Here is a 12,623-nt window from a genome sequence, read left to right on the forward strand (position 1 = left end):
AAAGCCGTATTTTTATTTTAGTCAAAAATAACTATGAACGTATGTATTTGTTTCTGGGCCCTCCAATACAGTGATTATTATGGAACACGATCGCATCTGGTTACGACAACCCTGATATAGCTTATATATTTCATATTCTGATATATTTCATATTCTTTTCTTTGAAACAATATAGGCCGTGTGGAGGAGGTAAAATAATTTGAAATTTCCTAGTGATTTACTGCACTGCACTTATATAAATATTTATTTATTTATTTGTTGCACTTATTTATTATTTTTGGTTAAAGTTTTAATATTTATTTATTTATTTGTTGAACATCTAATAAAATTTTTACAATGGTAATACTTAATTTACCTAATTTTTAACTAATTTACCCTACTCGATATTCTTTTAAATATCAACAATCGCTAACATTATTTACTATATCCTCAATTTACCATCAATTTACTCGAACTCGCACACGGCCATAATAGTAATAATTTATCGTTATGACCCAGTTTGCATGCTAACTTAACTCAGCATATTTTGATAACGACTTCGGAAATGTCGTTACAAAGCTATTTTATTTCTATAAAATAATAGCAAAAATTTATATATGTATAAATATTTGTATCTAATTTCCTTTAAATAAGAACAATTTATTCAAACTGTGTAATTTAGTTTTTGTACAAGAGTGTTTTTTAATCCATAAAGTACCAGGCAATTCAGGCGGTGAAATTTCCATAGTAAATAGTAAAATAAAACAAGTTTAAGTAAATGCGAAGAGTTTAATATTTATTTAAAAGATTACTTTCACTTCTCACATATTCACCTAAAAAAAAATAAAATATTCTTTGACTATTAAAATAGATTCTAAGCTAGTGGTCCGAAATGTGTTAAAATTACTAACCCTTTGATGTGTTCAATTAACATACAATTCATACATTATTTGCATCACACAAATACAACCCTGCAATCATACTCAAATCAAACTTAATGCAAAAAAAAAGTATTATCTGTTTTACAAGAAGAAGAAGCTACAGTGACGACACCTATTTGCATAACGGACTTTGCGTAGTGCAGATAATATTCAGCTGTTTATTAAGTGAAATTTGTTAGAAATTTGTGCGTTTTGAGAGTTATAGAACATAATTAATACGAAATAATTTGCAAAAAACATAAAAGCATATAAAAGTTTAAAGTTTGTAGGACTTTTTTTGTTTTTAAATTATAAAAATAAATTTTCAATTAAGTGTGTTATTTGTAATTTAAAAAGCGCATAATTACTGAGAGTGTAAAATTTGAGTTGCGTTGAATCGTGGGTAAAAAGTATGAATTCATAAAACAATAAAAGATTAATAATTAATTAAGAGGATTAGAACTAAGAAATTTGCATAAAAAGAGATTTCAAGGCAACCAATTTGTTGTGGTATTGTTGTTGTTTGCGTGCTTTTTTAGCGCGAATGTCGGGCAAATCGGGTTGTGGGGAAAATGCGTTTTGGCGCATTTCCACTTTCTTAATGTAAATTTCGACGCGAAAACTGCGTTTTTCCAACGACAAATCCTCAACAGCTTGATTGCATTGTTAAACTGAGTTTAAAGTGTTCTGTCTGTTTTTTTAACATATATATAAAATTTTAAAAACCTTCTACGTCAGTTGCGTTAATTTATTTAAAAAAAGAAGTGAAAGTGCATTGTCTTTCGGCGCGCAACAGGTCGGTGGGAAAACGCGAAAATAACTCTGCGAAATTTTTCAAAACGGAAATATTTAGAAAAATTTTTTTCTAAATTATTCAAAATAAGTTTTGAATTACCGAATTTTGAAATACGTTAATAATAGAGATTTAGCGAAAGTTCAAAAAAAATTTTCATTTCGTTCGAAAAAAGTGCGTGTAATTCCAATTGGTTTCTTATTTTTTGCCACATACAAATTTGTTGGTTTTTTCCTTTCTTTTTAGTAACGTTTTTAGCGTAAAAAGTCGTGAAAAGTAGGAGACGAGAGAGCGTAACATTCATTTTCCTTTGCTACACACGTTGGCTTCGCCGTTGGTTCTCACGCGGCCGCTCAAAATAATTCAAGTGAATTCTGATTGAATCAAACAATCAAATTATAAACTTTTTTGCTTTCTAGTTATCGTATAGAAATACGTCAAATATAAAAAACTATATTTGATCTTCTATAAAAAATTTAGAAAAGCAAAGGAGTTGTGCGGTGTGTTTAGCAAAAAAAAAACGGTAAAAGTGTGACTTGCGAGCGTATTTTTACGTTTTGTTTCTCAACAACTGGAAAGAGTAACAAGTGTGTTGGAACTGTGCGCAATGGAGTCGTCAACAGTTGTCGATGGTAGTTCACCCTCCTCCTCCGCCGTGAGTACGCAAAAGCGTGGTGCATCAGAGCAATACGAAGACATTGACGAGCTTAATGAGTCGTCAGAGAAAACCATTTCAGCATCTGCTAAGCGCTTCAAGTTGCTTGAGTTCCATAGTCCTGCCAACCACGAGCCCTCGGTCAAGGTTGCAGCTATATTCAAATCCAATAAGAAGTTGAATAAGTTCGCAATGAATGTGTTGTCACCCATAACGGAGTTAACCAAGCATTTATCAGATGCCAACTTGCGTACGCCTAGTTCTGCCAACAACATGAACTTGATTGGTAGCTTCGGTGTGACCCCAATAGATGATGATTCGGATGAAGAGAATACTCCGCCAGGCTTGAAATCATTTAACCTAAGATTGAGTGACGAAGAGAGTAAGTGTATATTTGTAAATATTTTTATTAAATAATTTCTTAAATATTTTACTATACATAGGTAACTTCTAATGTAGTCAAAAATGAAATTAAGAATTGCTCTATGGTTTCTGCATGTGTTTGTTGTACTCTCATATTTTACTCATCATAATGAGCTGACGATTCTATAAGATCCTCTTTTAGGAGTTGCATACAGTTCTCAACAATTACAATCAAGTGACAATTTTAGTTTCACGTGATACGTTCACTGTTGTCTGATATGTACATACATTTTTTGCCTGCCTTCCTTATAAATTAAACTGGAAGATATATATTTTCATTAATTTCAACTATAATTACATGAATTTTATTATTTTAAACTATATTTTGTACCTTCAATGTAATACTAAAATAATGCATTATAAAATTAATCTAGCTTTTGTGGATTTTTCTCAACGTATTATTATCCACAAAAGTTCATTCATAGTTGCGTATATAGTTCTAATATTATTAACTATACAAACGTATTTTATTCTAAGTCATCACAGATATCTATGTAATCACATAATTATTATGTTCTATTCATTATCTAGATAAGTGCTCTATCATACAGATGCATCTGTATTTTATATGATCTCGAAAGTATTATTTTAACTTCTAATTTTATGTACTTGCTTCACTGTGCGCTTTATATATTATCTCAGTTTGAGAACTTTCTTTCCATTTACTATTTCATTCTCGAAGCAATAATGTTTCCTGAAAGGCACAGCTGATCTTCCTTCATCTGATCGAAATAATTGGATTAAAACCTCCAGCTGTGAATTTTACTCACAATTCTTGACAAACATCTGAAAATAAGTTTTCCTTGTTAAAACGTATACAAAAGCAAAAGCATAAGTATATGTGCAATGTGCAAGATAATTATCTTTTTAATTATCTTTATATTTATCTTGTCACGAAAATATTTTTATATGCAATCCCAGCAGAAAATCATGTGATCAATTCTTAAATTTTTGAAACGATTGAAGTGATTTACTACTTAAATGTTTATAATTATTTCATTTTTTTATAATATTGAAATATGGTATATAATTATAATTTCTGGTCACGAAAATATTTTGATATGCAATCCCAGCAGAAAATCATGTTCATCAAAATCATCAAAAATTCTTAAATTTTTGAAGCGATTAAAGTAATTTACTACTTAAAATGTTTATAACTATTTAATTTTTTTATAATATTGAAATATGGTATATAATTATAATTTCTGGTCACGAAAATATTTTGATATGCAATCCCAGCAGAAAATCATGTGATCAATTCTTAAATATTTGAAACGATTGAAGTGATTTACTACTTAAATGTTTATAATTATTTAATTTTTTTATAATATTGAAATATGGTATATAATTATAATTTCACTTACATATTTATGAAATAGAAATAAAAATTGTGATTTTAAATATTAGTAACCATATGAAATTCATAATATTTGATGAGTATTGTTAAGTTGTAATCATGTTGTAAATATAAATTCAAATTTTAAATAAGCTCCTGTGTTTAGCTGGTTTTATATAAATATTTTGTTACACTATTGTTTTTTTTTAATTGAACACTTATTGTTATTATTGATGAATTGGAGAATAGTATACACCCCGACTCATATGATATGTTGTGCTAACCACAGGTTGTTTCAATTGGTTTCAGTATTTTTTTCATTATATATGTTATGTAAGATCTATGCTATTCTGAGGTAGAGCTTGATGTTAAATATGTACATATAGATCATTTACTACATACCCTTATTTTACTAAAAGCATATGGTTAATAATAATTTGCGGTCACCAATTCCAAAATCTGTAATGCTGAGAATTTTTTTAAATCTAAATTTATTTATATACTGTATGTGTCCTCGGGTTTTTAGATACTCTAAGATACTTAAATTTATTAAACAATATAATAAAGTAAATTAATAAATATTTGATTTTTTACTATATTTTATATTTCGTAAAATCTGATCAGTACTTGATATTTAAAATGATTGAACATTGCAGCATTAAATCATATCCAATGTATACCCAATCAGAGACATAACATTGTAGTGATTCAGATGGGAGAAGCTAAAACTTCATTTTTTGCATTGAACTAGTAAATTCAAGAATTTGCTTCAAGGCTTCATGTAATCTCAACAAATATTCATTTTGGCAATTAGGACATTATTTCACATTTATTAAATATATTATGTATTAAAATTAAGTAGCAATAATTTGAAATCCAGTCTATTTTTGGAGAGAATGTTCCATCACTCTATTCAATTGTTGCATTTACTCTTGAGTCACAACTTCTCAAACGTTATGGTGATTCAGCACGAGCGTAGCGTTGATTAGGGCATTAGGACGAGTGAAACGGCGCAATGATTTCTCGTTTCAAAGTCACTGACAAATGTGAGATAAAAAAGATTCATTTGTGTGTGTGTGAAAACTGCTTCATATATCAAAAGAAAAGCTTTTCTTGTTGCTATGAGCTGTTTTTTTTTTACTTCCTAAGTGACTATAGATGAAGTTTTACTGAAAGAGTATACTATATTTGTGTATAGACTGATAGCTATCATTGGCAGTTGATGTTAATAATAATTGTATTTATGATATGAAGATATGAATGGTCAGATTCGAAGTGATAGGGAGCTATCACTCCCTGGTTGATACACTATTTTCAAATAAATATAATTTTCTTATGCAGCAGCTAATTTTGTGGTCTTTTACGACCTGCATGAATAAAGTAAAATAGTTAGCATTGTATTTGAATGTACATATTACCTACTTAATAATTTTATTAAGTTTAAAAAAAAGGACATCGGTTTTAATTTTAGAAATTTTGACATTATTTACTTTGCGGAGGAGTATTCAGGGGGTGGAAATTTTTGTCTTCTTTTGGCAATAGAATTAATACCACAAAAATTTAGTAAACTACAAAAGCATCGCCCAAAATAAATAGTTTCTGGTATCTCCCTATACTATGGTAGTGTACTAGCTATGCCACTGACTATTTGTGAATCAATAAGTCTTGGATTTGCAAGACAATATATAACACTCACACTTGATCAAGGTTCGGTAAAATAACGGAACGTTTACCAAGTGCCCTTTGCGTTAATTGACCTTCTCTTAGCTGTTTCTCGTGCCATCTAGCGTTTAGTTCGCACATGTTAAATAGCAAAAGGTTTTGATATTTGCTATCATTAGCACCAAATACCAAAATACCAGTATTTAGTATAAATTGTAACTTTAGCACTTGTAATGTTTTTTTTTCGAAATGAACTAGAAAAATACAAGTACATTTATTCTACTTTAAGAACTCTTTGTCAGAATCTTGTAAAAAATAATCAAATTTGTCTAATGAAGCTGAAAAGCTTTATAATTGACAAAAACTCGTAATCGTAGAGACATGTGAGTGAGTACAAAGGATTAATTTGTGGTAACATAACATAGCATTGACACAACTCAGTGCACTAACATTAACATTATAATATTAACATTAACATTGTAACATTGACATTATAACATTAACATTATTAACGTTATAGCATTTACATTATAACATTAACATTATTAACGTTATAGCATTTACATTATAACATTAACATTGTCATGTTTAGAACAATGCGTGTGACAGCAACCAATTTTATTCTGTACATAAACCAGTTTGCATGATGTGTTCGCATAGAAATGCTATAAAATAATTTTACTTTATTTATTTTCAAATTATTTTACTCCACATGAAAATTATTTAAATAAATCACCAACATCTGTCTGAATTTGATATTAAATAAAATATACATCACTTCTTCTTCACTTAAAGAACTATCAACCCGAAGTAGAATTAATTAAAATAAACAAAAAATTTGTTGAGAAATCTTAATTAAAATCGTTTCTAAAGATTGTTATATTTTTCTTTAATAAAATGAAAATATTAAATAATTTTCTCATTTAGTACTTACCACATATAGTCGTACATTTTGAGCTGTACGGTTTCCAACAGTTACCGGCTTCGAGCCCGTGCTCAATATAATTAGAGACAAAAAGCAAATTTCTTGTGTTCATCGTTCATCCGGCAACACGCAGCGTTTAATCTGCACACTTCATGTGACGTATTTGCGCCTTTTGTACGAGATGTGACTACAATCTTCAAGGGTGCCTCGACCCTTAGACTATTCGATCGAAGTCTGTTTGGAACAGTAGTAGTGGCACATGGATAATTACACCTTTTTGCACAAAAACAAATGAAATCTGAACAAAAATCGAATACTTCATTCGATTCCAAATCAATGTGACAGTTCGTGGTTTCCATCCACGGGGGGAGGGAGAGATGCATGCATTTGTATGATAAAAATTGCAAAAGGAAAATAAAACTTGAGTTGACTTGAAATTATGTACTTTGAAAGTGTGAAGTTTGCTCTTGAGACGATTGTTTCCTGCTGACTCCTTTCCAAACGTTTGATTTTAGGTTTTTCTTATAATTTTGCTATTACTTGTTAACTTCTTTAGAAAACAGAATATAAGTGCCTATGCAATGAAAAAGAGGATGTAGAAATGCAATTCTGGTTCAATTAAGTGCATTTATTGTTTGAAGTATTTTAAACTTTTGCTTCTTCTTTCGATAATTTATTTCAGCTAATGGCATAGATTTTTATGGCTTTAATGCATTTAGGAAAAGCATTAAGTCAACTGATTGGCATTAAAAAGCACAGGATTAGTTAAGTTTTATAACTAAAAAAGTTCTACATAAAAAAGAGACAAAATGTGGCTTTGTTGAAAGGCTTAGAAACCCAGAATATGAAACTATTGAAGAATAAATCCAGTACAACAGCCTTTTTTCAGTTTTGGAAGTGTTTGCATCCGTTGACCAGAATTCTCTCATCTCTAAAGATGACCGGTAGTTTCCATCACAACAATGCAAAAAAATTATATTGGAAAACTTAGTTTAAGAAGCAGTTTTGAATTGAGATTATTTGGCTTAATCAGTACAAACAGGACTATTTTTCAAACTATTATATGCTATAGTATCGGCTTAGTACTTAACCATTCCATTTCTTTGATTTAACTCTCGTCTTTATTGTCGATTCTCGACCTTTTTTTTTAAACATAACACTCTCATCTTTAATACAACCACTGCACGTGAAGATTCAAAGTATTCTGCTCCAATCATTCTGTATATTCTATTTACCACTGAAAACACGGTCTACCTTTACGCCTCCCTCTTCCACCAACTACCGCCTACAATACATTTTTCGCTGGAGCATCTTTATTATTGCTCACGTCATTGCCAATCCACCAATGGCGCTGGATGTTAATTCGCTGAACTATATCGATGTCGTGATAAAACCCATACAGATTGTGGTTCATTCGGATACGACAGTCATGACTTACTCGTGAAGGACCAAAGATCTTGCCAAGAACTTTTCTGTCGATTACTTCCAATGCTACTTCAGTGTTTATACTGTGATAACCTCTATGCTTCTGCGCCATACAGATAAACAGGTCGGATAAGCGTAAGTTTTGTCTTTCAAAAGCGAGCTCAACATCCCAAACGCTAACTAAGTCCAATGGTGGTTTTTCGTCTGATCTCCAGACAAACATCGCTGTTGTTCATTATGATAGTGCCAAGGTAGATAAAATACTTGACAGATTCAAAAGTATGGATGCTAGTCATCAGCTCGAAGTCTAACCGACGCACTTTTCTATCAGTAGCTGACATATACTTCGGTTTGCCCTCTTTCAACGCTTAGTACTCGTATTATGCGGCTATTATTTAATTGCATAATATTGTCTCGTACAATAAATAAGACATGCATCATTGTAAAGATAGTTTATAGCACTTAAAGTAATATTCTAACAAGAACTAATTGAGCTTGTAGCAATGCAGGAAGCACTGAATAATAGTACTCAGATCTGGGCTGATTCGACATTGATGCGGATTTGTAATTCAACGACTTAAACAACTCGTAAGATTCTTCTCTAATGTTACTTATTACTGGTAGAAACAAACTTGATACTAATAGTAGCAAGTATTGTTCTTTAGGTAAGAAACATATCTTAGAGAGATATACCTTTTAGCTGCAATCTTTAGATTAAGGTTTAGGACCATTAAAAAGATTATAAATTGTTTTTCCATTATCTAATCTTACACGACTTAAGTCGTGGAGCTTTAGTAAATTATTTAGGTATTAAAATGAGAATATATGTAGGAAATATAATTTAATTAAGATAAAAAAGTATCTCTTCTGTTTTGCATTGTATTAAAAATTGTTAAGTAAATACTGAAAATATTTAAGTGAAATGTACTTTCAGTAGTAATTGTGAAATATGACTATAAAGAATAAACACTGTAATATATCATATACTATATAAAATAAAAATATGTACAATAAATTGTAATAAACCCAACAAAATCAATTTCATGAATCTTAACAAAATTTAATGAACGGAATAATCGAAAGATATTAAAATTTCATACACAATGAACATCGAAAATTAATAAACGTTGCTCATACGACACGTTGGCCTGTTAATTAAAATTCAATATCATGAAATTATGCGCACACATATGTTACGAAATAACGAAATAAGTTATAAATATTTGCAAATTCATTTAAGTATAGATTTATTTAAATTGCTTTTTAAGCAGATAATTTACAATATTTACAATTTTACTTAATATATTTGTACGCAAATTAAAAAATATTTTCGTCCGTGAAAGTGTCCACAACCGTATCCGTGCCCCTGTCTCTGTCCATGCTTTTTCTTTGGGACTGTATTGCATTCACGTGAATAAATATAAATATAAATATAGATAAATTGTATAAATTTTATTTACAAAGCATTATTTACAAATTTGCAGTTAGTAAATTTGATAAAGTTGTTTACGTATTTATTAATGTGTGTCAAACACATACTCAGTCATACTAAATACACAAAGGTGACATATGCAGGATATGTGTTTGCTATGTATGTTAAATGTATTTGTCAACACATGGATTGTAACTTTGATTTATGAACATTTTAATAGGAGTAATAGGAGTAGTTGCACATTACCAAGAATCACTGCCAAAAAGGATACATGAAGTATCCTTGCAAAATGTATGACAAGGAGAATAAAGTATAGAATGTTCGCATTTTGATGGAAATATTAATTGAATTTATTAAATTAACATTAATTTAATTATTGATTTATTTTCACTGTATCGAGTACACAGGTACGCACTACAAACCCCATTGGCCTTGTTCAAATATATTTCCATACGTCCCTGACTTCTGTAATTTGCATATTTGTACTTTTTAATGTATATTTAAATTATGCAAATGAATTTTTCAAAAGGTCGAAGAATTGCTTTAGTTTGTTTTGTTTAAAATAAATTTAGATTTAAAGTGGAATATAAGATTTAAGAAACTTATGCAAATTGTTACATATGCAAGCAGAAGTGGTACGCAATTGTAGCAATTATTCTTACTATCAGAACTTTTACGTTTTGTTTACGTATTTCCCGAGTATCTTGTGTACTTTGTGTATCTCTTAATTTCCCCTAGGAATCCGGTACGCAAATATGTTCGAAGGTTGACACACATAAATCGCCACAAGTCAGCAGTAATGCAGTTGGCGGTGTATCGCTACGCCAATTTTACAAAACAAATACAAATAAGTGTGCATAGGGCAACCTTGTTGCGAGCTAAAAAAGTGGAAAAAGTGGAAAATTTGTATGAAAATGCCATGCTTGTTTGTCAACATGATTGAGTGTAATTTTCCGATTCAGTGGCTTAAAACAGAACCACAAGAGCAGGTCAACTCCTCTGAATGCGTATAGGAGTGCGCAATAATTCGCATGCAGCTATGGTCATTCAGGGTCAAAACCGTGTAAAATTGATTGCACACCTACTAAGCCGAACAATAAAGTAACATTAAACAAAACAAACGATATAAAGCCAAAACATAATGCCAGTTCACATTTATGAAATAAAGAAATCAAAATCTGAATTTTCCAATATTTGCATTATTTTTTATGTATGCCAAGAGCGAGTGCTGGGTGTGCATTACTTTTGTTGTAAACATTTTTTCTACTTGCATTAATTCTGATTTCTGACCAATTATCGATGTCACATTGCAATGGGAAATTTTAACCAAATATTTAATAAAAGTACGCTGTGATAAAGTCGAAGCTTAGTCATTTTAAATAAGATTTTAAACGATATATTTTAACTCAGTACTTTTCTTTATTACAACTCTCGTACATTGTTCAACTACTACTAACTCACTTTTACAATATGTCAAAACTATATGTCATTTTTATTTTAGCGTTGCCACAATAAATTTAATTTTTTTAATCATTATATATAATTTTTTGCCAGCTTATATCGAATTGCCAAAATCCCAACAAAATTATCGATTTTAGGGACGTATTAAAAAAATTAAATTAAAATTGATGAACAACGTAACGAACATTGACAACGTTTGAACAATTTAACAATAAATGGAGCTAATAAGAAGTAAGATACATTGAAAATGAAATACCAGAACAACGAACAGCAAAAGATAACATGACTAATCAGTTTTTATCAAGGAAAATTATTTTTTGAAGAACATTTTTTTAATAATATATAGAAATATTTTATGTGTAATGTAAAAAATTTCTTCACTGAAACATATTTATGTTGCCTATCAATTCCATCTAGTGAAATATTTCTCATCGAAACAGAATTTTTCATATTAACTTTTGTTTATAAAATTGACTATTTTTTTAAGAATGAAAAACTAATTTTAAGTCATCACGAGGATAATAATCTTATCGCACATTATCCTGAATGTAAAATCTTGAAGTGAAATTTTTGAATCCAAAGTGTGTATGTATTCGACGGTGCAATGTAACGATAGTAAAAACTTTAGCAACATTGAAATAAATAAAGAGAGCAAGAGCAATAAAATGTACTGTTTTATTCGTATTAAAATATCTTGCAGAACGTCCGATGTTGTCTTCCACTTCACCTCACCGTTGGCGTTATTAAATTTGTCTTTGGCAATTAACTTTTAATAACGAATGAAATTTTTATTTGAAGAAAACATGCCACACAGGAAGTGTAAATTAATGTTTTTGTTTCTCAAATTACTTTCAAAAAATCTTTAATAACAAAGCATAAAAATGTGCTAAGTTTAAAGCCCCAGAGCATTCATGTCCTTGATGGTCTTTTAGTGTCGACAGCTGCTCTATGTGGCGCAGCATCCGTTGTTAAAAATATTCAATTTCGATAGCAAATCTTGTTGAATCGGTGCGAGAACTGAACAATTTACAAACTTTCATTTGCTAAATTAAGTTTTATGATTGTGTTTTCGGAGTTATGTGCTGTGCTGTGCTGTGCTCTGCTTTGTATTTCTGGTATTGTGTGCAATTGCTCATTTTCCACGGAACAAAAATTCACAATTCCGTGTTTTTCACGCGTAATTGAAATTGAGACCCTGCGGCATATCCTAAACTCAATCAAACCAAAAATGTGCTTTCATAAATTTTGGAAGCTCAACATTGCCACTGAATATTTTAAATTTCAAAATGAAATATTTTCTACGATTTTAATTACTTTTTAAATTACTAATTACTTTAAACATTGTTTCTATAAAGTTGAAATGCCTTAATCCGCTTTTGTTGTCGAATGTGCGTTGCCTGTGATTGCGTGCATCGCCACGAAAAATGACATTCAACTTAGAGTTTAGCCCTCAAAACTCTCGAAATGAAAACTGGCAGCACTTAAGCACGATTGTCCTTTTGAATTTCAAAACAGAGGATATGTGAAAGAACTTAAAGGAAGAAAAAATGAAAGGAAAAAAAAATAATGGAAAAAAAATCCTTTGGTATATTTTTTGACGTTCGAAGAATGG

General features: G+C 30.1%; 1 protein-coding gene across 2 annotated transcripts; it reads left to right on the top strand.

Annotated features, from left to right (window-relative positions):
• The first annotated feature begins 1,220 nt into the window (after positions 1-1,220).
• LOC119678193 lies at positions 1,221-11,296 on the top strand. 2 transcript variants are annotated; one of them, XM_038089891.1, is made up of 3 exons: positions 1,221-1,309; positions 1,939-2,729; positions 11,105-11,296. In XM_038089891.1, exons 2-3 carry the CDS (start codon positions 2,300-2,302, stop codon positions 11,146-11,148), a joined length of 474 nt encoding a protein of 157 aa, XP_037945819.1. In that variant the 5' UTR covers positions 1,221-1,309; positions 1,939-2,299; the 3' UTR covers positions 11,149-11,296. The 2 variants fall into 2 exon arrangements, with proteins under 2 accessions (XP_037945819.1, XP_037945820.1); XM_038089892.1 differs by lacking the exon at positions 11,105-11,296 and adding an exon at positions 2,791-3,028.
• The last annotated feature ends 1,327 nt before the right edge of the window (positions 11,297-12,623 follow it).

This window comes from Teleopsis dalmanni, chromosome 2 (genome assembly GCF_002237135.1).
Source record: "Teleopsis dalmanni isolate 2A chromosome 2, ASM223713v2, whole genome shotgun sequence".
NCBI lineage: Eukaryota > Metazoa > Arthropoda > Insecta > Diptera > Diopsidae > Teleopsis > Teleopsis dalmanni.

What these genes read in the sequence shown, in the direction of transcription:
- LOC119678193 (XM_038089891.1), top strand. Translation starts at nt 2,300, where the DNA reads ATGGAGTCGTCAACAGTTGTCGATGGTAGTTCACCCTCCTCCTCCGCC. An exon ending in AAGATTGAGTGACGAAGAGA is followed by an intron (nt 2,730 to 11,104) that starts GTAAGTGTATAT and finishes ATTTTTTGCCAG; the next exon opens with CTTATATCGAATTGCCAAAA.